General features: G+C 43.9%; 1 protein-coding gene and 1 long non-coding RNA gene across 24 annotated transcripts in view; one reads left to right on the plus strand and one right to left on the minus strand.

Moving 5' to 3' along the window:
• Nucleotides 1-27099, plus strand: part of Trpm3 (transient receptor potential cation channel subfamily M member 3) — an 848188-nt gene that overhangs the window by 807494 nt on the left and 13595 nt on the right. For all 19 annotated transcript variants that reach the window (XM_006985391.3, XM_042261850.2, XM_006985386.3 and 16 more), the window contains 2 exons: nucleotides 26115-26265; nucleotides 26385-26584. In XM_006985391.3, coding sequence (XP_006985453.1) covers nucleotides 26115-26265; nucleotides 26385-26584 — 351 coding nt within the window. The remainder of the gene's footprint in view (nucleotides 1-26114; nucleotides 26266-26384; nucleotides 26585-27099) is intronic.
• The window catches only part of LOC102914763 (uncharacterized), a 119935-nt gene that overhangs the window by 15926 nt on the left and 76910 nt on the right, over nucleotides 1-27099 (minus strand). The window lies entirely within an intron of this gene.

The following is a 27099-nucleotide window of genomic DNA, read 5'->3' on the forward strand; positions in this document are numbered from 1 at the left end:
TTTTCCTGACAAGTCCTCTTTGCAAATTAATGACTTGGTTGTTATTGTTGTTGCTGTGACCAACTACCAGGCTTGTCTGTGTGACCTTGAGTTTGGAACTATGCACTAGAGCCTGGTAGGCTGTTCAGTGATTATACAGCTAAAGGCAATGTTCATCAGTAGTAGCCAATAGTTCAGCATCAAGGCCTATGGCCCTGTATGTTCCACCCACATCCATGATAGACTGTTCATAGGCCCAGTCTTGGGTAGGCCCATCACAGACAGCCTCGGCTGCCATGAAGTCATGATTACATTGGTTGCATGACTGTATTTTACAGGTCCTCTCCTTATCTTTCAATTCTCATTACTTTTTTTTTCTGTCTCCCTCTTCCATGCTGTTCCCTGACCTTAAAGGTGATAGTATAAGTGTCCTATTTGGGATCAAACATTCAACTGTCACTTGTTCTCAGCACCTCAAGTAACCATTTGTCTCTGGAGTAGCATTTGTCTATGGGTATAAACATAAATATTTAAAAGGCAGCATGGTGCTATGATGATTTAGCTAAACAACATTATTGAGTTCACCTCTGGGACCTAATACCTCCTTAGCTGTGGGTTTTTGACAGGCTTTACAGTATCAAGCATGAATTCTTCCTCATGGAATGGACCTTGATCCCATCAGAAAGGGGTTGGTTAGCCTCACAACAGCTGTACCACTGGAGCATCAGTGGACACATTTTGCCTAGCAGGTTGGTATTTGCAGACAGCTGGGTAAGCCCACTGATGCCTTGTCTTCCCCAGAAGCCTTTAGCTCTATCAATGCTAGCAGGAAGGAAGCCGCCAGCTCAGTTCAAGCTTGGTTTCTCTGTACCCTGCAGCCAAAGTGTGTGGTTTCTTCAGCAATGGAGCCTTTTCAACTAATTCTGGTGGGCAAAAAGGAAGAGTGATCAGAGCCTACGTTGTTTTGAGGGCCTCTCTCACCTCCCTGACCAACAACTCATAAGGAGATATATCACACATGCCACTAGGAATTTTGCTTAGTGACCCAGGTTTCTAGGAACAGCATTTTTTTTTTCAGGCATGCAGACTATCTCCCTAGCTCTCTTTTTTCACTTCTGTTTTTAATTGACTTGCAAAGTAGTAAATTTCCAAATGGCTTTTTCATGTACCCTTAGTTTTAGTTAACTCTCCCTCCCTCCTTCCTTCTCATCTGTCCATACCCCTACATCCATCCCTGCTTAAACTTTCCACTCCCTACATTCCCCCTGTCTTCATATCACCTGTGCCATATATCTTCCCCTCCCTTAAGGTATCACCTGCCCCAATGGCCCTTTTCTGATGCCCTTACTTCTGCAAGTACGCCCAGTTAAACATAAATTTAAGGTTTGGAGTTGGGATCTACATCTGGGCGAAACCATGTAGCATTTATCTTTTTGAGCCTGGGTTTCTTCATCTGGTATACTTTTTTTCTAGGTTTATCCATTTACCTGCAAATTTCATAGTTTCATTTTTCTTCACAGCAGAATAAAATTCCATTGTGTGTGCTCTACATTTTCATTATCCACCCATCAGGTGATTGATATCTAAGCTTATGCCTTTCCTAGCCATTGTGAATAGAGCTGTTATGAACATGGATGAGCAAGTATCAAGGAAGCAGAATATAGCAACCTTTGGGTATCTGCACAGGAGTAATATATCTGATCTAATGAGAGTTTTATTTCTCAGTTTTTGAGGGACCTCTGGTTTCCATAGTACCAGTACCAGTTTACACTCTAGGAGTATTTGAGGTTGTTGTAAGTCAGAGGGTGGTGCTAGATCTAGAAGTAGGCCAGAGCTGCTAATCATCATCCTCCAGTGTCCCCCAGACAGAATCACCCCATCTACTCTGTTAATCAGTACTCAGGTGAGAAAATCTGGTCTACTAGCATCCAAAATTCAACTCCCAATCATTGCTTCTTAAAGGGAAAGGCCACAATGCAATTGCCTCCTCATCTAGAAAGTCCTAAATGGAAATTCTAAAAAGGCCCCAAATACTAAGAAACTGAAGCTAGGACTAGAGAGCTCTAGGTCTCTGTCACCATCCCCCTTGCAACATTTTGGAACATCTCTCTCTAATCATCTGAGTTAGAATAACACACAGAGATGGTGTCTAGATAGCCAAAGGGGGAACTGCTCTTGGTAAACCACAGTAGATCTTGTCTCCTGATCTCCAGCAGCCATTTGGATAAAATTAACCCAGATATCATTTCAATATAAGAATGAGAGCGAGGCAGCAGTGGTGCACGCCTTTAATCCCAGCACTAGGGAGCCAGAGCCAGGCGGTTCTCTGTCTGGTTCCAAGGCCATCCTGGTCTACAGAGCGAGATCCAGGACAAGCACCAAAACTGCATGGAGAAACCCTGTCTCAAAAAAAACAAAGACAGGGAGAGAGAGAGAGAGAGAGAGAGAGAGAGAGAGAGAGAGAGAGAGAGAGAGAGAGAGAGAGAGAAGAACCTGGGAACCCTAACTTGTCATCAGAATCCACAAGTAGTTGATAGAGCTAGATAAAGTCAACCTTAATGCTTCTCTTCCCGACTTTGTGAGAGACCTCAGTCAGTTTTCACAGGTGGTGGGAAATCACTGTGATGTTCTGGTAGATAAGGTGGTAGATGACCTCAGAAGTCCTACCGGAATTACCCAGTTCTATCAACATAGTGCTTCCCTTGGGATGAAACACGAAGGAGAATCATTCCACCTTGATGGGGCTCAGTTGTTACAGTTGCTAACCAATGCCAGCAAGCCAGATTCCAAACAGTTCTTAAACAGGAGCCAGTGACTTGCCTGAGCAGCCCACGGGGCTCAGCTTCACAAAAGCACAGTTCTTGAAGCAGAGAAGTAAGACTGCCGCGTGCCCTTTTTAATATTCTGAACAAGGGCTTCAGAAGTAAATGCCACCGTGAACTGAATGGTTACAGTGCTGCACAGGAAGGCCGGTGGCTGACAGGTCCTTCAAAGTCTCTCACACCACCTGAGGAACATAATGTTCACCTACAGAAAGAACGATATAGGATACATGCGGTTCTATTATGCAGTAAGTAATTGAATATACAGGGCAGGGGACGCCTCTTCCAAGCAGGACAAGCACTAAAAGACTGGATTCTTTTCAGTAGATTGAAGATTACAAACCCTATCAAGTATCAAAAGTGCCACTGCCTTTTGCCAAATGGACAGCAGTTATATTTAAGCAGATTGTACCAAATATCAAAATTCCCATGTTCGCTATTAAGTGTGTGATAAAGGCAGGGTCACGGGCTCCATGGGCTTCTTCTGCATGACTAAGGAAAGGGAAAGTCAATTAGCATCCGTGGAGTCCCTAATGCAGTAGCTGACACCAGGGCAGGCTTATGACACACCGCAACTCCCTAGTCCAAGTCTGCTGATGGATAAAAAGAAGAGTAAAGAATATGCTGAGGCATGCAGCAGAGGCTGAACGGGAACCCAGGCCTACTTCCCGAGTCTGAGTCTTACTTCCTACATGTTAGCAGAAGGCTGCTTCTATCTCATTCTAGATCTCTTCTCTTTGCCCTGAACCTCTCTACAGTGCTGAGTTCTATCATGTATCCATTTGCTTAGTAATCACTTACTAAATGCCCTGCTCAACACTGGAGATGTAAAAATTGCAATGGCCCCTTTGGCCATTCTGAAAGTCCACAGTGTCAAAATGCCAACTGCCAAGAGGATGGAGAACCTTCCAGAAGCCAGTGACCTCCCCAGTCATGAAGTCCAATGAAGGGTCATCCTTTGGCCTCCTTGAAGGTGGCTGTAGTTCTAGAATAGTGACACTTTAGATTCATTCAGAAGCCCTCATCATGGATGACTTAGACACTCTAGCATGGAAAAACATATTGTGTCTTCCTAGCAGAGTCTCAGCTGCCTTTATGAGGATATAAAATATTATCAACCACCAAAACAGTGAATATCCTGGTAATGCCAACATGAATGCAGTATTTGCAAAGGAAACAGCCCACGGGGATAGGGGACAGCAACAGATGAGTACTGTTAGGATGAGGCAAGTATAAAGTGTGCCCTGAGGTGTAGGAAATACTACTTTACATGCAACACACTTAGGGAAGGCTTTATAGCAAAGTTTACTTCTTGAAGGCTTACCCTAACCCTAAGCAGTTCGTATTCATGGTGGGGCACAGGGTGGGTAGAGAACCAGGCTATAAACAGTTTTCTCTAGTGTGACAGGGACAACCGATGATAAAACCAGATATGACCTTCAGCATATTATTGAAACTGTGTTTGGGTCTGCCTTAGGTTTCCCTCACAGCAAAACTGCTAAGTATGAGAGCATGCCTTGCAGAGCGAATATGATGAGCTCATAAACCGAGGAGTTCATGCATATTACCATTTTTTTTTATTAATGATGTCAAAGTGTGTTGCATTAAAAAAAAAAAAAACAATAGTAACTGTGCTGGTAGTGTACAGGTGTGCCAGATTAATGAAAGTGATATCTGAGGGCAAAAGTTGGAGAAAAGGACAAAACAAAAGACACAAAACTAAGCTCTACAGGGATGAGACACCGGTGTTAACATTGGAAGGATAAAGGGGGTACTTGTAGGGTTGAGTCCTGTGAAGCCAAACTTCGAAAAGCTGCTGTTTCTTCCAGTTTCTTCCCGCAGGGATGCCAGCTCCAGACAGACGGGAGAGCCTCACCTCATCCCAACAGTGAGGTGCTCCTATCTCATGTGTCTTTAGTGGAAAACAAGTAAGCCAAAACAAGCTGATTCAAATAGCATGCTTCTCTCTCAAAGACAAGTTAGAACTGATGCGTTATGATGCTCTCATCACAAAAAAAAGTCCTGACTGTTTCTGTCATGTGTCTGCTTTCCAGCCAGTCTGAAGGTCATTCTGGGCAGCTGACCCAATTACTCATCCATTCTTGGATCCAGCAGTTCTGTGCTGTGTGCTAGTAATACATGAAGCTGATTAAGCCGCTGCCGCCGCCTCCTCTCACTCAGACTCACAGATTAGTGGAGGTATCAGATAATAAACCTAGAAACACATGCATAAAAACATAAGCTTGGGCTAGAGAGATGGCTCAGTGATTAAGAACACGGGCTCCTCTTCCAGAAGATCTAGGTTAGATTCCTAGCACCTACATGGTGGTTCACAACTGTCCGTAACTGCTACAGAAGATCTGACATCCTCTTCTGGCCTCTGTGAGCATCAAGCACACATGTGGTGCACAGATATTCATGCCAGCAAAACATCCATGTAGCATGAATCTTAAAAGTTCTTATTAATAAAATCAAACCTGAGCCAGGTATTGGGGTGAACTGGAAGATCAGAGAGATAGAACAGGCCACAGCTTCCTCACCTTGCCAGTTTCTCAGCTGATCCTATTTCCTCAGGCTGGAAGCCTCTGAGTCCTCATATCCAAATGGATCTCAGCTGAACTGCTGCTAGAAGCCTAAAAACTTAACCAGCCAAATGCTTCAAGTTTCTGGTCCTCACGTCTTATATACCTTTCTGCTTTCTACCACCACTCCCTGGGATTAAAGGCTCGCTTTTTGGGATTAAAGATGTGAGTCACCATGTTTGGCTGTATCCTTGAACACATGGATTTCTGCCTCTGGAATGCTAGGATTAAAGGTGTGAGTGTCACCGTTTTCTAGCCTTTGTATCTAGTGGCTGTTCTGTCTGTGACCCCAGATAAGTTTATTAGGGTGCACAATATTTTGGGGAACACAATACCACCACACATCCATATAAGTAAGATGAAAAAAAAAAAAACCACATAAGCTTGAGCCCTGTAAGTCTGTGATTAAGAAAGATAGAATGCTATGAAAACCTCTAAAAGGACACAGTAGAGTCTCAAGGAAAAGCCCTCTGAGGAAGTGGCTTGCTTCTAAGCCAAGCTATGCAAAATGCACAGAAGACTGTCAGAAGAACCTAGGGAGGTAAAGTTACTTGTGCAAAGGTTTTGAGGCTGGAAAGAGAGTGAGTCCCGCTGGGAGCCTGATAACAGACCAACAAGGTGGGAGCATGATGGGTAAGGAGGTAATGACACCAAGTGAAACTAAAGAGGCAGACAAGGACTAGGTTGTGTGAGCCTTTTAGGCAGCATAAAGGTTTGAACTCACTTCTCTGTTCAGTATAAAACCTAAAAATGGTCCTGTGTAAGAATGAAGTTGATATGGACATTGAGGAGGATGATAATGATGGTGTCGTGTGTGTGTGTTTGTGTGTGTGTGTGTGTGTGTGTTATAATTTGTATGATTTGACCTCCACTATAGCACTGATCCAAAGGTTCCCAGTATGTTTGATGATCCAACAATCCTGTAGATTAGTAGCTGGCAAACTTGACTTCTAGTTCAGCTTTGTCCTAATGAGCAGGTCATGTGAACCTAACCTAGTACTTCCCTGTAAAATGAAGTGACTGAACTCGACTTTGCTCTTGGTGGCCTTGACTGAGGTAACATCACCTCTGCATTTTGGAGATTTTGTCTTAAAAATCTTGACTTTTTTTTCTTGCCAGTCCTTAGAGGGGATAAGATCTAACAATCAAGCCTTGTTCTCTGTCTACAGATTTTTAATATCCCAGAAAATAATCATGTGGATGAAAAACCTGGTTATAATTATCTGAACCTAACTCCACCTTACATTTAAATACATTAATACAATTTTGCATGTTCTTAATAAGTCACGTATTTCTCCAGTCATGAAACCACCATGAATATCAAGGGCAGTGGCATTTTTTTGCTGTGGAACTTTCTCTAGGGTGGTTCACCATCTTGGAAAATCAGCTTTCTCGTGACAAAGCAGTCACTGTATTTGGAGCTTACATCCATCTACATTTGTGTCTGTCCCATTCCTGGAAATCCTCTCTATAATCAAACACAACTGCCTCATAGCAGCATCTAGAATACTTATGCCCAAGCGTTTATAAGTTCAGATGTGTGTTACTTTGTTCCTTTTGTTCTTTTATATGAAAAGACATTATATTGATTTTTCCATGGCTATGTACACAGGTAAACTATATCATACAGAGTAAAGGAGACCTAGAAACTAGTTAGTATGAAAAAGTTGTCAAGTCTGATGAGGTTAAAAACAACTAAACAAGTTTTTTTTGGTGTCCAGAATGATGCTATTTTAGGAATCTAGTTACTTATAATCTCCAGGTAGGTTCTTGGTTAAGTTAGCATATGAGAATTCTGCTATGAAAATTATATTTTGTTAAGTGATGCAATGTGACTAAAGATGACATCATTGGTAAAGGGTTAAGGATGCATCTCAAGGATGGAGTCCTTGCCTAGCCTGTGCCCAATAAAGAAATAAATGTCACTATTAGGAAGCCAGATACGGTGGCACAAGCCTGTAATCCCAGTACTCAAGAGATAGGTGCAGGACATCAGGAGTTCAGAGTCATATTTAGCTACAAAGTGAGTTTGAAGCCAATCTCAACTAGATGAGATCCTAGCTCAAAAAGCCAGAACCACAAGGCTGGAAAGATGGCTCAATAGTCAAGAGCACTTCTTGATTAAAAAAAAAAAGTGTGAGTCGAGCAGTAATTATATCTAAGGGTAACAAAAATAACAATAGCAAATGCTATTACTAATAGTAATAACAATATTACTTTCCAGAGCTAAGAATATATATAAAAACTCAGCAACAGAGTATTTGCCTAGCATACAGGAGTCCCTAAATCAATTTCCAGAAATACACACACTACATATGATTAAAGGGTGTGTGTATGTATGTGTGTGCACCCTTGCGTGTGCAAGCATGTACATGTCATGGTGCACATATGGAAGTCGAGAAAAACTTTTGTGAGTTGATTCTCTGCTTCTACCATGTGGATGCCAGGACTGGAGCTCATCAGGTGTGGCAGCAAGTACCTCTACCCACTGGGCCAGCTCACCAGCCACAATAGCATTCTCTATATACCAAGCAAGCACTGTTCCCCCACACTTATGAATGCTAATACTTCATTTACTACCCATGAGGAGCCTATGATATCGTATTATTGAACCTATTTTTAATGAGTTAAGAAGCAGAAGCACAGAGAATATTACTGTATTTGTTGAAGCAGAGAAAATGGGTAAGTGGCCAATTTTGTGGGTCAATAGTGGCCTGTGTCAGAAAATTCCAATGGTTCATATTTGCCTAACTAGGAATTTAAGTAAGGTACACCGCTATTTCAAGGACAGAGCTGGGTTGATGTCTGTGCTGAGATCTCCAGCTCCAGATTCTCTCATAAAAGAGGCCAGTGTTTATTGAGTACTCACTCTCTGTGCTAGAGATTCTACTTAAAGCTTTACACGCAGCTCTGATTATGAAACAGTCCAAGGGAGCATATGTGTTCTGCCACAGGACAGCTTATGATGGCAATGCTGAGGTTTGGAGGCATGCTGATGGGTCCCAGGGCCTGGACTCGTGTTCTCTGTCTCTTATGTGTTTAGAGTTGTGGCAGGATTCAAACTGAGACACGTTGTCCCTGTGAATGGACAGTCTGGAGAGGAGAGGCTTTTCCTACCATGCTTTCAGTCTGGTGGGGATCACAGAAGGGAGACACATTTACTCAGCAGCTCAAAGTGGCTGATAATATTCTGGTGGAATGGGAAGTTTATCTCATAAGGTCATCAAAGGGGAGCAAGGAAATTCATGAGAGGGGTAAAAGAAAATGGACTAAAAAGAAAGAGGCTGTGAACACTGAATGAAAGCCTATAAAAGTTATGCCAGTGCTCCTATCCTGGGGGTACTTGAACGTGGGGATTGCATTGGAAATTTTCTGTCTCTTCCCTATTCTTGAATGGTTTTCCAGTCAGCCGGTGGATATTCTATGGTTGGTTCTGCTTTGTGTAGGGGTCATATCATAACATGACATCCAATTGACTTGATTTACACCAAGATGCTCGCTCACCATGAGAGGAAAAAGTAGCTGAATGTTGCCCTCCCGAGAATGTACATTTTAAAATGTCACTTAATAATGTGACCTAAAACTAATTTACTGATTCTGTCAGGTAAGTCTAAGTGAGCCAAAATGCTGGGTTATAGAATTTTTTAAGTGTGGCTCTATTATTCTGACATGCACACATCTGAAATTAGCCTAGCTACAGACTGCATAGCGAGAAGAGACACACAAACACAGAGTCCTAGAATCCAAAGTAGCTCCAATTTTGAGCCAAAAGTGGTTCAGACCACCAAATGCACACAAGAACAGAAAGATTCTGCAGTGCGTTTCTTTAAATCTCAAAATAGAACAAATTATGTTCCATGTTCCTTGCTCACAGGTCAGTATTCTGAATCAGTTCATGGAGGCAGGAGAAGACAAACGTAAATAAGGCTGGCTGTGTATGTGTGTATAATTTTATATATGGTCTATATATAAATTAATTAAGTGAAAGAGTACAGCAATGAAGATCTTATTGGCACTGCTCTGTGCATTTGATCTTATATACCTGCCATCAGTAGAAGCATCTCTACAGCAAATCCATCTCTTGAATTCGGAAGTCATAGACATGACTGTGAGCATCTTGATTAGTCTCAGATGCTGATACATAGAATTCCACTGTTTGATAAAGTCAGATCCCTTTGTTTGACATTCCTAAACTCAGCATCACTGGTTCTATTATAATCCGGGAGCAGTTGGAGCAGTGCATATCCATGACAACCATCGACAGAACCAGTCCCTTCAATCACCTACTAACATGAAATGACAGATAGCAAAACAAGATTTGTGCTTTGTTCATTGCTTATATAAGCCTTGTTGTAGCTGGTCCTTAACCTCTTCTCCACTGAGTTCCTACTGCAAACCCAACCTGCTGAGGGAAGCTGTCAGTCAAGGCGTCCCCAAATAGCTATGCCCAGGCAGAATGGTTACCCTTGCACCCACCTGCACCATCCAGTGAAATCAAGAGGTCTCTGTTCCCATGGATCAGAGACAGATCTCAGTGAAACACCTAAAGTGGTCTTAGAGTCTTCAAGTCTGTGGACTAGGTGGCCTTATCTAACACAATATAAACACGTCAAAATCTGCACTTGTAGAGTATGCCCGTGTCAGCCAGCTCCATTTCTCAAGGAATTGCTGAACAAAAAAGGAAACTGAAAACTTGGCATTTTGAGTTCTTTCATTAGAGAACTTGTGGCCAACTTCCAGTTGTCAAGTGTACTGTCTACATAGATATAGTTTGAAAGTAAACATGGGAGCCAAAAATTCTTATGGCCGGACTTACCCTAAAAGTTTACAAATGGTCACTGGTCCGACATCAGGATGAAGCACAAGAAAATCCGGAGCGCAGACATTAGCACATCAGTCAACCCTCCCTTAAGTGACCCTCAAGATCCTCACAATGGCCAGGCATTGTGGTGCGTACCCTTAATCAGGAGACAAAGGCAGGTAGATCTTTGTGAGTTCAAGGCCTCATAATGAGTTTCAAGTTAGCCAGGGCTACATAGTAAAACCTCATCATTTAAAAAAGAAAAAATCCTCACTATTAGAAGTAACATGGTATGGTAGCTAAAATATTAAAATGATGACCAGCCTGAGATACAGACTGAGACTCTGTTGTGGTAGTAGTGTTTGTTTGGTCTAGTAATGTTTTTTTTGGTTTTTGCTTTGTTTTTTTGTTTTTTGGTTTTTTGGTTTGGTTTGGTTTTTTTGTTTGTTGGTTGGTTTTTGTTTTTTGAGACAGGATTTCTCTGTGTAGCTTTGCACCCTTCCTGGAACTCACTCTTATAGCCCAGGCTGGCCTCGAACTCACAGAGATCCACCTGCCTCTGCCTCCCAAGTGCTGGGATTAAAGGCATTCGTCACCACCGCCTGGCTTGTTTTGTTTTAAAGATGATAGAAACTTAGGTCTGGATTCAGGCCTTTTAGCTGTGTATCATTGGAGAAGTTACTTAGCTATTTTGCCTCAGTTTATTCATCTCTAAAACAGGCATAATAAAAGATGCGTACCTCTTGTATTTTCTCTCATTTTTTTAGTTGAAATTTATAAAACATGCAAAACAATTCTTGGGATAGAACAAGTGCTTAATTAGTATTGGGTAAGCCCAACTTTTTTTTTTTTAATTAAGTGAATGGGTAAGAACTTCTAAAACGTCCCTTGCTAGATTTAGTCTGATTTATCTTCCTTATCTGGCCTTGATAGCTTTATAGAACTGTGTCAGTTGCTGTGCGGATCAAATGAGGGAACAGATGGGAAAGTGCCTGTCCTCGAACCTGCTGGGCCCAGAATCTGCAGGATGGCTGTAAATACAAATGTCTGCTAGATCTCCACAAGGGCCTTTCTACTGGTGAATCTGAAACATGTTTTGTCAGACCTGTCTCAACTCTGCTCCTTGAAAAGTTATGGAAAGCAATTTGTCCATCGGCCTCATACCTGTGCAAGTTAGCACATCCCATCATAGCCCAGACAGTCTGTATGCTGACTTCACTGGCCATTGGTTTTCTGTCACCTTACAGGGAATTCCATCTTAGATGGAGTTCTAACTGCAATCAGGCATGCATGGGGTCCCCCTACCTCCTGTCAGTGAACTTGACTTCTTTCAGCTCTCCTCCCCTTGTGTTTCTCTCTCCAGTCTCTGCTCCGTTTGCTGGTATTGCGTGTGTTTGTACAATCCCTGAGAAAACAACACAGAACCTGAGCACTCACCACCCTCCTTTTTTCTGAACAGTTGTACAAGTCTCCACTCCCCGCGTCCCGTTCTATGAGAATGCAGCAAACAGCCTTTGTCTTGGGAAGAGGCAAGGGACAGCAGCCCCAAAAAGGCCAACTTGTTTCCTTTCTGTGCAGAACCTAGAAAGCGGCCAATTTTTACACTGCTTGTGGTTCAGTTTGAGGATTTTTCCCACAGCTCTATTCAGACCAACTTGGCCAAAGGAAACACTGTTTGTCCACTATTGTTCAGAGGGGAGCTCCACCAACATTAGCTTGTTAAAACTGTGTCAGCGGCCAGGGTTCTAAAGAACAAACACAGATCAGCGCTCGCATACATGCCACGGCTGTACAAGCTGGGGTATTTTTACAAGCTATCTCCTCGTCCAGTGTTCTTAAGGAACGTCATCAACCGAGTTGAATGTATTAACGTTATTAACATACAATTTCTGTAAACCATCTCTTCCACTCTTCATCTCTTAAATTAAAGCATTCCTATCTCCATGAAGAAGTCAAATAGGAATTTAAGTCTTCTCCTGTTATCATATGATGAGTCAAACCATCTAGAGAATTTTCAGCCCCCCTGCTGGCTCCAGATTCATGCCTGGTCTTCCTGCTTCAGCAAAGGTTAAGGCACTTAAGGAGTGAGAGGGTTTGCCTGAGCCTGGGTTTATTGTTCTTCGGCACAGCAGGCGCACTGAACAGTGTGTGCTGAGCCGCACCACGGTGGGGTGGCGGGTGGCGTACAGCTACAAAGAGAAAAGCTAGGCTCGGGCCCTGCTGCCATCAATGAGAACCCTATTCTCTCTCCGTGCTGGGAGGTGTTCGTCTATCTTTAAAAGTTACTTCTGCTCAAATCCGATTAGAAATCAACATTCTTTCGGCGGACTGCTGTTTGACCAAAAGCTGGGGTGATCTGCGTGGGTGGGACTGAGAGACAGCTGGCGAGCCCCGCTCCTATCCTCTGCTTTTGAGATTTCGGTTTTGTTTTGAGACAGTGTCTGGCTTTGTGACCCAGGCTGCCTTCAAACTCAGTGTCTTCTTCCCTAGGCTGCCCTTGAACTTGAAACCCTTCTACCAAGTGCTGGGGTCACAGGCGTGTGCCACCATGCCCGGCTGCCACCTGTCACGAGCCTTCCTCTTTATGAGTGATATTTTCAGAGTATAAGGTACCAAAACATGACTGCCATCAGTGCTCCCTGCTGAGTGCCAAGGTGCCCCCTATTTCATTAAGGGCATAGCAAACTACCAGAAAAAAAAAAAAAATCCTGAAAAGATGGCTGACCTAGGGCTACAAAACCATCAGGCAGAAGCATGAGGGAGAAAGGAAAATTAGTCGGTTACTTGCATTAAACCCAGGATTACAACACAGAATGTTGTGCCCCACGCCTGCCACCTCAGAACCTGTTTCTCTGAGGTCTCTCCAGAGGCCCCACGTGATGCTCTCTGCCCTCACCCTTCCCTCTTCTCCAGCTGCTCTCCCAGCGTGGCTTCGGGCACAGGGACCTTCCTGATCTCACAGCACACAGCAGGCAGGCTTCCACCTCAGAGCCTTTGCTAAGCAATGCCTGCTGCGTGAACCAGCCTTTTCTTAGCACCTCTCGGCCAACAACCCCATCTGAGACCAGTCTGTTCCCATCATGCTCTCCCAGTGTGGTCTCTTGGCCACCTGGACACACTCCGGAGCCTTCCTGCTCCAGTGCCAATCATCTCTCTGCACACAACTCAGTTTGCTCATTCATTCAGCTCTTGCTTCTTTTTCATAGATTCCCATGACCTCTGCCCCTCGGCACAACCATTGCCTCCCCAGTGCAGATGATGGAACAAAGGAGATCCTTAGTGCTTTATTCATTGGTGTATCTCCAGCCTGCCTCATACAGGTGCTCTACAAATGCTTGTTAGATGAACGGCCAAGGAAGCTAGGCATGTATCAACATCATTATTAATAATGTCATTGCTAGTATCATTATCACGGGCCTAAAGATGGGGAAACTGAAGCTCTGACCAGTGAGTGGACCTGAACATACACAGCTGACAATGGCTGACTGAGAGCCCCACCTGAACCTGCCCAAGATAGCACCTCATTGTGTGATATTTTGATCACACTTTGTTGCTCCCAAACCTGACAATAGAGTTTGTTTTGAATCAGTGGGCAGAGCTAGCTACCAGCTGACCAAAATTAACCATAGAGGTTTTGGAGGACTGAGCATAGATAGACACAGGAAGTAGTAGGGTGGGGCTTAGAGAGGGTCTCAGTCCTTTTGTATGAAGGAATCAGAGGGGGGGCGAGGAGGGAGGGAGAGGAGGTTACTGGTCGCTTATCCACTGCTTCTCTGATCATTCAGGTTCTTACTCTAATATCTGTCTCCTGAGTTTTTATTGTTAAAAAAATAATTAGAAAAACACTCCATCTGGTGCCCAACGAGGGCAGTAATTTCAAGAAATGATTTAATGAGATAGACCAGTGGCAGATAGCTATCAAATCAGAGAATGGAGGATGGGGTGATTGTTGTGAAGAAATAAGCTGGGATAGAGAGCAAAAGACCCTGCCTCCACTTCCCTTTTTTCCCACTTCATGGACATCTGGGCTCATTATTTTAACAGATAAACTCATGGAGATTAAAATGCTTATTTTAACGACATACATCAGTGTTAGACCAGTGTATAAAGGTTTCTTGTCACCTATTTCATTATAACCATAGTGGTGTTGCTATTCAGCCTACGTTTGAATGTCTAGTCCCAGCACCACAGCAAGTGCTGGGCACTGGCATCTGGGCTTGCTGACAGCTGTTAGCTTCCAAGCAGAACGTGGACCGCATACTATGTGGATTCTGTACAGCTGAAGGATCACCAGTGGCAGGGCGAACGGCTATAGTCGTAAGAAGGAACAGGGATGAGGAGACAAGATTGAGCTTGGCATCTTGAGTACAGCAAGGGACATGGAGAGGGGAGTATGCCAGAGGACGAGAACTATGCCGGAGCCATGAGGACGAATGGCTTTCCCAAATTGTCACTTACCAGGGCACGTGTAAATAATGTCAGCAGGAACTCAAGTTTGCTTATGTGCATGAACTGAATGTTAGATGGCTTCCATGAATGTGATACCCCTCAAGCGCAGTCTGATCAGAGTCAATGGGAGCCATGGATCATGTCTGTGGTGCTGTTACAGCCTTATGTCCCCTAACGTGCATCCAGGCAAAGATGTGCCATCCGGCTCGCTGCACTGATCCCTCCAGGCACAAGCAGCCCTGATGTTCTATTACTAGTTTCTTTATTATAGGACAGTCCATCTTGAAGATGGTTCCAGCTCATCCCTCTTCAGATATCTCGGTGACCACGGACTCACTGGAGATGTACGGGTTTCTGAAAAAGCATGCAATTCCAATTTACGAAAAGAAAAAGCAACACACATGTTTCTCTCTTGCACCCATAATAGGAGCAACATTATCTCCTGCCCTCAGAGCTCTGAAGTCAAGTGATAACTTGAGGAATTTGATGCCATCCTGGTCTACATAGCATGTTCCAGGCCAGGCAGGGCTACATAGAAAGTCTCTGTCTCATATAAAAAAAAATTACAATGGAATATAAATGTGTGTTGTAGACCACACTTGTAACCCTAGTACTTTGGAAGTGGAGGAAGGATGATTAGAAATTGAAGACGTTCCCGTAGAGGTGACAGCAACACACAAATCCAGAGAAGCAAAAGGGAGATTTTTACTTATTTATACTTGTTACTCTTGTGTGATTGTGGGGGGGGGGAACCTAAAAAAAAAACACCTTAACAGAAGAAGTTATCTTGGTATGCAGTTTTATTAAGATCACTGCCCCACCACCACACCACCACCACCCCCGCCCTGTCATTGGCCCCACACTTTTGGGCAGGGCATCATGGTTACAGGGATATGTGGTAAATAAAGAAGCTGCTCACCTCATGAAGGGTGGGAACCAGAGGAGGAATACTGTAAGGAGCCAGAGCAGGAGATAGCCCTGAAGGATGCATCCCCAGGGACCTACTCTGCCACCCAAGTCCCCACCTCCTACCTTACTCTCATCATATCATGAACGATCAAGTGATCCATACACTAATTAAGTCAGAATCTCTACGTTCTAAGTGCACTCTCAAGAGATATCCCCAAATATGGGCTTTACTAATTTTGTAGGCATTTCTCAATCCAATCAAGTTTACAATTAACATTAACTGTTATATGTGATCTCTGTATTTTTATTGTTATGGTTTGAAGAGGCTCATTCGATCCTGTGCGTGCGTGCGTGCGTGCGTGCGTGAGTGCGATGCTGAGGTAGGCCCTCAGTAGAACTGTGACTTATGCAATACTTATTTACATTTTTCTAACCGCTGAAGAACCCTTCTCCCATCTTGTTGCTACCCCTACTATCCGGAGGGGAAGTGTTCTGAAAATGTTCCTGCTCTGATGAACTACTAGTTGAGAAACTATTTCTCTCTATGACTAAAGACACAAAGAAAAACACTTGTTACAAGAAAACAAAACCACTCAAACTAAGTTAAAGGAAGATTGACTATAGAGGAAACCACAGAGGCGTTTGGAGACAGGATATGCAGCATGAAGTGGGTTGATAATGAAACTGGAAGTGATTTGGGAGAATCAGCACCTGAAGACATGGCCTCCGCCATCTGCTTTTCTCTCTACTTTCCAGCCTCTGTCCATGTCATATGTCTTATCCTCCCTGGCTCTCTCTCTTTCATCCCTTCCCTCCTCCCCTCCTTTATTTAGATATCTTGCGTCACTCTTTCGAGACCAATATGGCCTGCTTCTACCTGTCTTTTCAATTAAGTGTCTGCCATTATCTAGCTAAAATCTCTGCACTGGAAATTAACTTCTGAGGACAAAGTCCGACTAGCCACTGGTCACTGGGCAGCGATAGGATGTGTTCCAGTCAGTTATGACCTGAATTGGAGGTGGAAAGTTCTTAAGCCTGCCCCACCTGGGTACCAGTGACACAGTCTTTAACTCTTTAGGGCCATCCTGGTTTATAGTCACCTATTTGCACAGTTTTAGCTTTGAGCTATTCAGAAATCCATTCACAATTCTAATAATTTAGAAAGCACGATGTCCCAAACCTAGGTATGTTGTGGGTATATTGGAGGTGTTCTGGGTGGGGGAAGAGGGGAGAGAATTCAATTTCTTTTCATCAGAGGAAAAAAAGTAAACAAAGGACTTCCCACAATGAGTAGGGGAAAATATCTGTAGACTCAGTTGTGTTAGAGGGCAAACCATCCCAAACTCCATAGCTTTAACCCACAGTACTTACTGAGTTCACAAGCCTGTGCACTGACTAAATGGTTATTCTTGCCCCGGCTGCCAGGAGATCGACTCTCAGCTGATCCCTAACAGCATCGACTCAGACAACAGATGCATGTAGGAGCAGAGGCTCCATGTGCACATGTCTTGGCCTCCGACTGGCCAGCATAAGCATGGCTGCCATGGTGATGGCTGTGGTAGAAGAGTAGGAACAGAGACCCACAAAGGCTGTCTTGCAGTTCGTTCCACGTGGGTTGCATTGACAAATATCCCATTCACAGTCATGACCAAATTCAGAATCAAAGGGCAAGGAAACAGATTCCACACATGCAACGAGAACTCCACAGTCACTTGGCAAAGAAGCATGGATACAGGGAAAGGGGGGATATCTGGGCTGTTGAAGCAATCATATCATAACCCTGTTATGTCATAACCTTAACTTAGTGGCTCGAACAACAGACTCATATATCTTCAGCCTTCCCTAGGGAGGTGAGGATGCAACTATCCTGATAGGAATTCCTAAAATAAAACAATGAACTACCAAGGTTGGAATGTTGAAGCTCTTTCCAAAAAATAGCAAATAAATGAAAATTTATATGTAGACTAGCAAGAACATAGCAGTGAGATGTTAAAAAGAATTGGATTCTCTTCCCTCTTCCCCCACCCCAGTACACCCCTCAACACACCCACAATATGCCTAGGTTTGGGAAATCCTGCTTTCTAAGTCATTAAATTGGAATAAATTATGAACAGCTCAAAGCTAAAATTATGCTAATAGCCAGTGACTACCTGCCAGGATGGCCTTAAAGAGTTAAAGGCTGTGTTACTGGTACCCAGGTGGTACAGGCTTAAGGACCTCATGACTTTTCTTGGAATCATGGAGCAATACAATGTTAGGAACAGATGAAGTTTGGACATCATCTAATTTAGTATTTCTCAACATTTAATCAGCCATATTCTCTGTTTTGTAACCTCTGTTCTGTTCCTTGTAATTTTTCAACTGAATCACTTTTTAAAACTCAATTTACTTAAAAAAATTATATTGTGGCCATAAGTTGAAAATGACTATGATTTGATGTAAATAGAAGATAACCATAAAAGAAACAAAAGGAAAACACCACACTATTATGAAAGTCTTGGCAGATGCTTAAGCCTGTCTCAACTTTACTGGAAAGGGGGTTAGTGAGGGATGAGTTAAGCAAGCATGATCCTCAAACTGACAGTATCTTCCTGACGAAGTCAGGAAGGATTGAATGAGTCTTGAAAGGTCATTTTCTTACTGTCTGACTCAGTGCTCTGTTCTTATTCCCTAAAAATCATCATGGACACCCTGACCTGTGGAGGTGCCACCCTCTGGGGAAAATCAATAGTCTAACTCCTTTCATTCCCAGATGCAGGACTCGAGGCATCCTGCCAATTTCTAATGGCTGTTGTTTTGCATGTCATGAGAAGTCAGTATTGTCTCTAGCAGCTGAGTTAGGGACTGGGGAAAAAAGTCAGCCACAAAAGGAGAAGTGAGATAGAAACTAGTGATGGTGCCTTTGTACAGAATTCAGTCTGACCTGATTTACACTTACCTTTGTAACTTCTGTTCTTGACTGCATGGGACACTGTCATCCCCTACAGGCAATAGAAAATGTCCCTGGCTTCCACCTACATATACCACAATCTACAACCTTTAAATAAGAAAAAATCTGGAAAGAGGTAGCAATACAAAGAGAGGCATCTTCAATTACTTCATCTTGAAGACTATTATGCTATGAAAAATAACAAAGGGCAGTTCTCCGAGAATTAGCCCTCAGAGCAGGTGCTGGGACTGTGGTCACAGCACTCCAAGTCTTTCAGTCAAACTCATCATCTTAGTTAGGGTTTATGTTGCTGTGAAGAGACACCGTGACCATGGCAACTCTTACAAAGGAAAGCATTTAATTAAGGCTGGCCTACAGTTTCAGAGGTTTAGTTTGTTATAATCATGACAGATGGCATGCAGGCAGACATGGTGCTGGAGAAGGAACTGAGAGTTCTCTATCTTGATCTGCAGGTAGCAGACGCAGCCTTTGTGCAACTCAGTGTAGCTTGAGCAAAGGAGTCCTCAAAGCCTGCTTCCACAGTGACACAGTTCCTCCAACAAGGCCACACATACTCCAACAAATTCATACCTAATAGTGCCACTTTCTTTGGGGGCCATTTTCTTTCAAACCACCACATGAATAGAGTAATCTTCTTTGTCTTCTTGTCTTTTCAAAATGGATTTTTTTTTAGGGTTTTTTTTTTTTTACATTACTTATTTATTTCCTGCAGGAAGTATACATGGGTGTGTCATGGTGCATGTGCAGAGGTCAGGGGACAACTTACAAAAGTTACTTCTCTTCTTCCACCATGTGGTACCCAGGGATGGAACTTAAGTCATCAGGCTTGGCTATAGGCTCCTTTACCCACTGAGTCTATTGCCCGCCTTCAAAACAGATTTTTCATTGAAAATCGTTTTCTTAAAAAATAAAATAGAAAAAAAAAAATTAAAGCAGTTAGATATTCAACTTGGCTGTTTATTCCATTGTTTATGGTTTGGGATTAAGCTTTCAGGTTTGTTTTGTTTGTTTGTTTGTTTGTTTGTTTGTTTGTTTGTTTGTTTTTCAGACCAGAGAGGAAGTGATAGTCCTTAAATAGCTCTCGCTGGGTGGTGGTGGCACATGCTTTAAATCCCAGTACTTGGGAGACAGAGCCAGGCGGATCTCTATGAGTTCAAGGCCAACCTGGTCTACAGAGTGAGATCCAGGACAGGCACCAAAGCTACACAGAGAAACTCTGTCTCAAAAAAAAAAAAAAAAAAAAAAAAAAAAAACAAGAAAAGAAAGAAAGAAATATCTCTCCTTATCTTATCTTATCTTTGAGAGTAATGTCAGTCACTTCAAACATTGGTCAGTCTTAAATATTTCTGATTTTGAGGGAACAGTGTGGTGTGCATATTAAATTAGTAAGCATTTTCTTTCCCTGCATATTATAGGAGGAGAGAAAAACAAAAGGGAAGTATCTAAAACTCGGGAGATATCAGTCCCTTCTCCTATTTATGAACCTACCCTCCTTCTCTGTGCGCTGACCTTGAAAGAGTCCATTCAGCTGTCCATTCATATGAACAGTTTGGGCTAGTTATAATATATATATGAAAGAACAAGAAAAAGACCAGGTGTCTATAAAATGCCTCGTTTGTCTGTAATCAAGAGACTCCCCTCATGTTTGTGTTGTCCCCTCTTCAGAGGCACTGACAAAAGACACTCTGATCCCCCGGCTTGTATGGATGACTTCATTGTTCTTCCTGAATTCTTCTGAGACATCGACAAAGGTTTTGAAGCTGTCTGGCCTTCTATCCTATCAAAATTTGAGAAAGATCGTACCTCAGGCTCAAGACCTTGCGTTTAAGCATGCAGCAGTTGGGCACTCGTGTTAGCACACTGGCCAGGCTACATGAGAAAGAGTGGGGTGTACCTAGGTCAGAGATCAAAGAGAGGTTGTGCCCATTTCTCCTACATTCGTGGTTACATCATCAGTTCAAATTGCCATCCATGCGGCAGGAACGCAGCAGGTCTTGGGTAAAGAGAACATCTGTAGCATTCTCTCTTGTTAACTGTACAACCTTGAGGAAGACGTTTTGCCCCTCAAGTGTCAAGCAAGGATACTTCTATTTCTGTTTCTCTTTCTAGTTTTTGAGATAGGATCCCATGATACAGCCAAGTCTGCCCATGAACTCCTAATCCTCCTGCTCTACCTCCTGAGTACTGGCATGACAGGTGTGTACCACCACACCTGGCTAAGAAGAACATATTTCTTTCAGAGCTGGGAGGAAGAACCATGTAAAGTGTCTGGTGGAGGCTGGCACAGACCATCCCTTCCAAAGATGCTTACTTCAGGTCTACCGTCTGGACTTTCTCAGATGGTGAAAGAACTGAGGTTAATATTTTCTGAAGAATCATCCACTTATAAAGCTGCCCTTTTTAATTGGCAGGGTGCAGGGTCAAGTCCTCAGGGCCTGTGATGTATGGGAAGTAGTCCATGTCAGACATCGGAAATGTCTAGAATAGGAAGACTGTCTGAGTCTGGCACTTCAGGTTCCTGGGCAGCTGGAATATAGGTCTAAGCTTGGGGAACCTGAGTGGGAGCCTTAAAAGAGACAGGGAATATCTTTCATCCCAACCTTTGCATTCCCATTTTACAAAGGGCTAAGGATGGTCCTGTGCCTTGTGTGAATAATAGTTTATTTGCCATACTTCCAAGAGTTTTATCTAGAGAATGATTCCAAAGTAACATATTGGCTGAAAGAGAGAGAATAAAAGGATTAATTAGCAATGTCTGCCATGAGGTAGGAAGGCTGGTTTGCTCTGGAGGGTTATATAACAGCATATAGAATAAGATCTTCTATTGTTCTGGACAAAGACTTTGGGAGGAAAATTCTATTTTTTTTACTCGTTAGTTTTTTTGCTGTCACAAGAGCATACTAGCAGGTTATGATAGTACTTGATGAGACCTAGGAGCAAATACGACTGATACTTAGGCTCTGACCTGGTAATAGACATCAGTGTGCACTTAGAAAAATGTATGACACTGACCCGGATGTCTAGTATCACCGTATTTAGCTGTGTCTCTCTGTTCAACACCTGTATGTGTCAGGTAGTGCTCAGGAGACTGTGTTCTTCAGCTTGGTGACCAAGAGAGACAAAAATTCTGATCTCAGGGCTTATAGTCTAAGAAGGATGCTGTTGACCCTTATTTCAGATTAGGTTCTACCTATTTCAGTGATGGGAACTGAACCCAAGTTCCTATTCATGCTAGTTAAGTGTTCTTATCATAAGCTCTGTGCTCAGTCCCCCTTGTTACTATAAAGGTTTTTGGGGAAGGGGACAGTTCCAACCACTGGGATGCTGTTCCACCACATACGGGAGTTGCTTTTCTCATCCATCACCCACACACTCTTGCCAGATTGTGACTAGCCCATCAGTGTGTTCCAAAGCCCAATTGTCCATTTCTACCTATGAATGCATCATTAGCGGAAACTGGCACTTTCAGTCTCTTCCCTGTGATGTGTCAGTGTGACCCACATAGTCAAAGCACAGGGGCCCCTTCAAATTTGGCTATAACTGTGCAGATTCAACAGCTTTAGCCAAATTCCGCCTCTGTGCTCACACCTGCCTATGGTGCCACTCCTAGAGCTCACGTTCTTTGCTCTGAGCATTGGGGGCTATGTCCAAGTATTTGGCCAGCTCTTCAGACTTGTAGCTACCTCCCTGATTTTGCAATAGTCCATATTGCCAGTTTCTGAGGCCACAGTTGGATAAAAGTTCAGCTTTATTGGAGGAGACCCTTTACATGGTTTTCTTTGGGGAAGGAGGAGAGCAGTCGAAGTTCTGCTTTGGCTCCTAAAACTTAGACACTGGTTCAGCCTCAGCATCAGGTCAGATGCTGTGTCACTGAGTACCACTCTCAATTTTTCTATACTAGTCCAAAGCTCTAAATATAAACATCGTGTTTTACTGACTGTGGACAGGGAGGGAGGGAGGGTAATTATATCAGCTGGTGCCCCTGCAGCTCCCCCCCCCACCTCCACCAGTGTTTTACGGTATCTGTGAGGCTCTAGCGCACAAGTATCCTCCTGTGTCAGCCTCCCTAGTGCTAGGATTACAGTGATGCACCACCATGCCTACCTCCTGTCATGAGTCTTCATTGCAAGTGATAACGACCCAATTAAAACTGGCTTTGGAAAAAATAGACTCACATGGTTCATGTAACTGGAGAGGGCTGGTTTCTTACATGTCTTAGTTGGCCCTCAACTTCTGTTCTTTATGATGTCCCTCTCAGCCAGGCCCTTTCTACTTAGTAGCCTTACATTTTGTTGTAAATGAGGGGTCGGGGAGAGCAAATTATCTGGCATATAGAGCCAAAGGGAGTGCTTTGGCCATCTTATCCTGGTCATAAAATCAGGATCATGGTAGCCCAATGCTAATAAAACCCTTGCTGGCTGCTGCAAATGTGTGTTTTAATTTAAAAAAAAAATCATGTCCACAGTAGTAAACAGGATGCTCTTATTCAAGGAAAGGGCAGTGGATGTGGGAGAGCTAGAATCTACAAACATCTACTACAGGGACTCTACAGACTTGTGAGAACATGCCACTTGGTAACTGGTGGTGACTAATTCACACTGCAGAAGTATTGGGAGAAAAAGGATCCAAGTGCAAAGTGAGAAAAGAAAGAGGGAGATACAGGGACAGTAGCCAGCCCACATACCCCTAAACTTCCATCTATATGCTGTATTGGGGCAAATGCTTGGGGGTATTCCCAGCAACTTGCAGGTATCATAGGACCATCAAAATAACTTACCATCCTTCCTAATAACTGCTGCTTGTCAGGTCTAGAAGGCACTCTGTCTGTCTCCATTAGTCGCAGACATCTGTGTATTTGAGTTATTGCACTTTCTAGTCCCAGAGCAAGGGTGTCATTAGAAGCCCTTGTGGAGCAATGCTTTGCACCAACTGCTGCCTTATAACGCTTACAGCTTCTTTGATGATATTACCAAATAAAGGCTGCCTCTTAATGATTCACTTTTATTATCATTATCATTGTCACAGGGAACATCTAACTCATTTACACTGCACTTCTTCCTGCAGAATCTAGATGATGCTCCTCAGACTGGCCTGACATTTATGTTGCCTAACTGAACCAACCTAGTAGGACTACAGCAGTTCAAGCACAGATGCTCAAGAGATTTCTTCACTCAGTCAACAAACACTGAGTATTTTGGACGGCATATGAACATGCTAGGTGTACTGTTGAGCCAAGAGGAGGGTAACCTTGAAGAGCAATGTCCCATTGTAAATCTTGTGTACAGTACAGACAAGTAACTAGGCAGTAACAGCAGTGTGAGAGCCCTGAGACACACAGTGGGAGTTAGGAGCCTAAGGATATGGCCAGCCCAAGCCTGGCTGGAGGGGTAGAAAATGGGAGGCTAGGCACACACTAAAGAGAACAGATACACCCTGGGTGAAATTTGGGAGTGGGACCAAGTTGTCAACAGGTCTTATGGAAATGACAGAAACAATGTGGCTCAAAATCAGGAAGTGAGAGGAAGACTAGATTTCTCAGAATGACAAGAAACTTGGCCCAGGTTGTGCCCACAGGGAGAAGTGAGAAAAGATAGCCCTGGAGAGCTGCCTGCAGAATTTGGACATCACCTGCTGGTGAATTTTCTTCCAAGACACTCTTTCTTACAGAGATGTCTTGGGTGGTCAGTACTACAAATGTCAATAACAAGATTCTGCCTTCTAGAAAACACCCCATTCCCACATCCAGTTATCTGGCATATAGAGCCAAAGGGATGCTTTGGCCAGCTTATCGTGGTCATAAAATCCGGGTCTTGTTGGCCCAGTGCTAATAAAACCCTTGCTGGCTGCTGCAAATGTGTGTTTTAATTTAAAAAAAAAAAAATCATGTGACTTTTCCAGCCTAACTAAAGGCTCAGTTACTCGACCTCTGTAGCAAATGACAAGGAAGGTCATACCTATGACCCCAGGGGACTTCTGGTTCAATTCTGGGTGAGAGCTGGGTGTTAGTGGTGTTTCTAGCTGCCAGGTGACCCCTGGGTATTGAGAGCTGAGAACCTGCAGAGTGCAGTCCCTGGCAGAAGGAGTTCTGGAGAAGAATGGGCCTATATGCTGTACTGCTCAAGCCTTGGAGAGTCCCCATGCCAACCCTCCTGCCAGTTCCTCAGCAGCGGCCTACAGGAGCAGCTGAGGCCTCCTGAGGTGCTCCTACCCACTGCTAACAGACATAAGGTTACCCTGCTGAAAGGCCAAAGTAAAGCAGCTGGACAGGAAGAGCAACGTCACTCACCCTTAGTACCGACAAGCAAGTTGGGCTCTGTGGTGGTTGGAATGAGACTGGCCCCCATAGGCTCATTATTGGAGTGTTTGGAAAGGGTTAGGAGGTGTGGCCCTGTTGGAGGAGATGTGTCACCAGAGGTGGGCTTTGAGGTTTCAAAAGCCCACCCCAGGCCCCGTCTCACCGCTCTTTTTCTCTGCCTGCTGTCTGTGAATCAGATGTCAGCTCTTAGCTACTGCTCCAGGCTACGCCTGCCTGCCTGTGGCCATGCTCCCCACGGACTAACCCTCTGAAACTGTAAGCAAGCCCCCCCCAAAAAAATGCTTTTGTTTATAAGGCACCTTAGTCACTGTGTCTCTTCACAGCCATAGAACAGTAAGAAAGACAGGCTCTATGAGCCACACTCTGCGTGGCTATAAAGCATTATTGAGGACTCCCCCTGCCCCACTTACCTGGAAACTCCAAGCTGGCCTCGTTAGCACATTACTTCTGCTCACCCAATCCCACACATCGCCTTCCTCCTCATTCCCACCACAACATCTCCCTGAACACCGCTCCCCATGCCTTTGCCATTTAGTAACTACAGTTAGGTTTATGTCTTGTCCCTGAAATGCACATACTTGGAATGAAAATGTGGTTGGTTGGCTTTTTAAAGACAAGTGGCTGTGGGCTCTGTGGTCCCTCCCTGCTACCGTATTCCCTATTATCCTCCTTCCTCATCCATCAGAGGCACCAAGTGACAAGCTCTCTAGGTGCTTCCCAGGGTGCCGCCCTGGACTGTTCCTTCTGTACTGAGACAGCAAATCATTGGCTGAGGCGGAGGGTTGTTTCTCCCAGCAATTAACAGTTGCCCTGGTGTTAATTTCCAATCAATAGCCTGCCATGCTTGGCTCCAAGCTGTCCGCTGGAGGCCTCTACAGCACATTTTGAAAGTAACTTGCCAGGAGGTAGGATTCTGGCCCTGGCTCCTCCAGAAGCCCTCACCAAGCATTTTAGGAACACCAAATGCCCTCTTACCACTGCCAGGGGCCAAGGGACTGAGGGACCAAGCAGGTGGCTCTAGATAGCTCTTGCAGTCTGATGACAGATTGGGGACGCAGGTGGAACCGCCTCTCCTCAAGAGTGGTGGCCCTTTGAATATTCATGAAGCTTTCATTTTCCTATTTTGCTTTTTTGAAACTTTTTGCTGTTTGAGGTGGCTGTATTTTCCTTCCATTTAAACACCTCATTTAAATCTCTCAATCTCTCTCTCTCTCTCTCTCTCTCTCTCTCTCTCTCTCTCTCTCTCTCTCTCTCATTTAAATCAAATTGCCATGGTTTCTCATTTTTTAACTGTCACTTCCTCTAGCTCCCTGTGGACAGAATGAGACCCGAGAGGATGGCAAGACAATCCAGCTACCCCCATGCAAGACAGGAGCATGGATTGTGCCAGCCATCATGGCCTGCTACCTCTTGGTGGCAAACATCCTTCTGGTCAACCTCCTTATTGCTGTCTTCAAGTGAGTGGCCACTTCTTTAGGCATGCAGGTGGATGGATGGGCAGCATGGATGGAGGGAGCCGGTATTTCAAAAAAGTAATGATTTATTTTTTGTTGTGTGACTCTCTGGTCTGTTTCAGCAATACATTTTTTGAGGTAAAGTCGATATCCAACCAAGTATGGAAATTTCAGAGGTACCAACTCATCATGACTTTCCACGAGAGGCCAGTTCTGCCCCCACCGCTCATCATCTTCAGCCACATGACGATGATATTCCAACATGTGTGTTGCCGATGGAGGAAACACGAGAGTGACCCGGATGAAAGAGACTATGGCCTGAGTGAGCAGCAAGCTGGCACCTGCAGCTGGAAGCCCCCCAGCAATTCCCATAGGCAGTCGGGGGGTGGGGGGACCCATGCCTTCCCTGGTTCTCCGGCTTCATTCCTCCTGCCTCCTGCATATCTGGGGAAAAGGAAGGGGACCTGCTGGATGAGATACATGGTAGAAAGGAGACAGCATAGCACAGGCTGAAGCCAGAATTCTTAGCCACTTCCTACTAAGAGAAAAAAACGCTCTCCAACAGAGCGCGTTTGCCACCCTCATACACTTCTTACTTTCCAAAGATCCCACCACAAAGCAGCCACATTAATATGCCCCAAGTGCCATAGTAGATATCATTTTAAACAGTATGGCCTGAATTTTATTCTTCAATGCTCAGTTCTGGGACGATTGCTATTACAGATCTTAAATGTTTTCTAAGCCTTCAGCATTGTACCTATATGATTTTGTGGAGAGTGAACCTTGTTTTCAAAAGATTCCATCACCCACCACCCACCACCCACCTTCTAGCCTGGT

The sequence above is a fragment of the Peromyscus maniculatus genome, chromosome 1, assembly GCF_049852395.1.
Source record: "Peromyscus maniculatus bairdii isolate BWxNUB_F1_BW_parent chromosome 1, HU_Pman_BW_mat_3.1, whole genome shotgun sequence".
In the NCBI taxonomy this organism is placed as follows: Eukaryota; Metazoa; Chordata; class Mammalia; order Rodentia; family Cricetidae; genus Peromyscus; species Peromyscus maniculatus.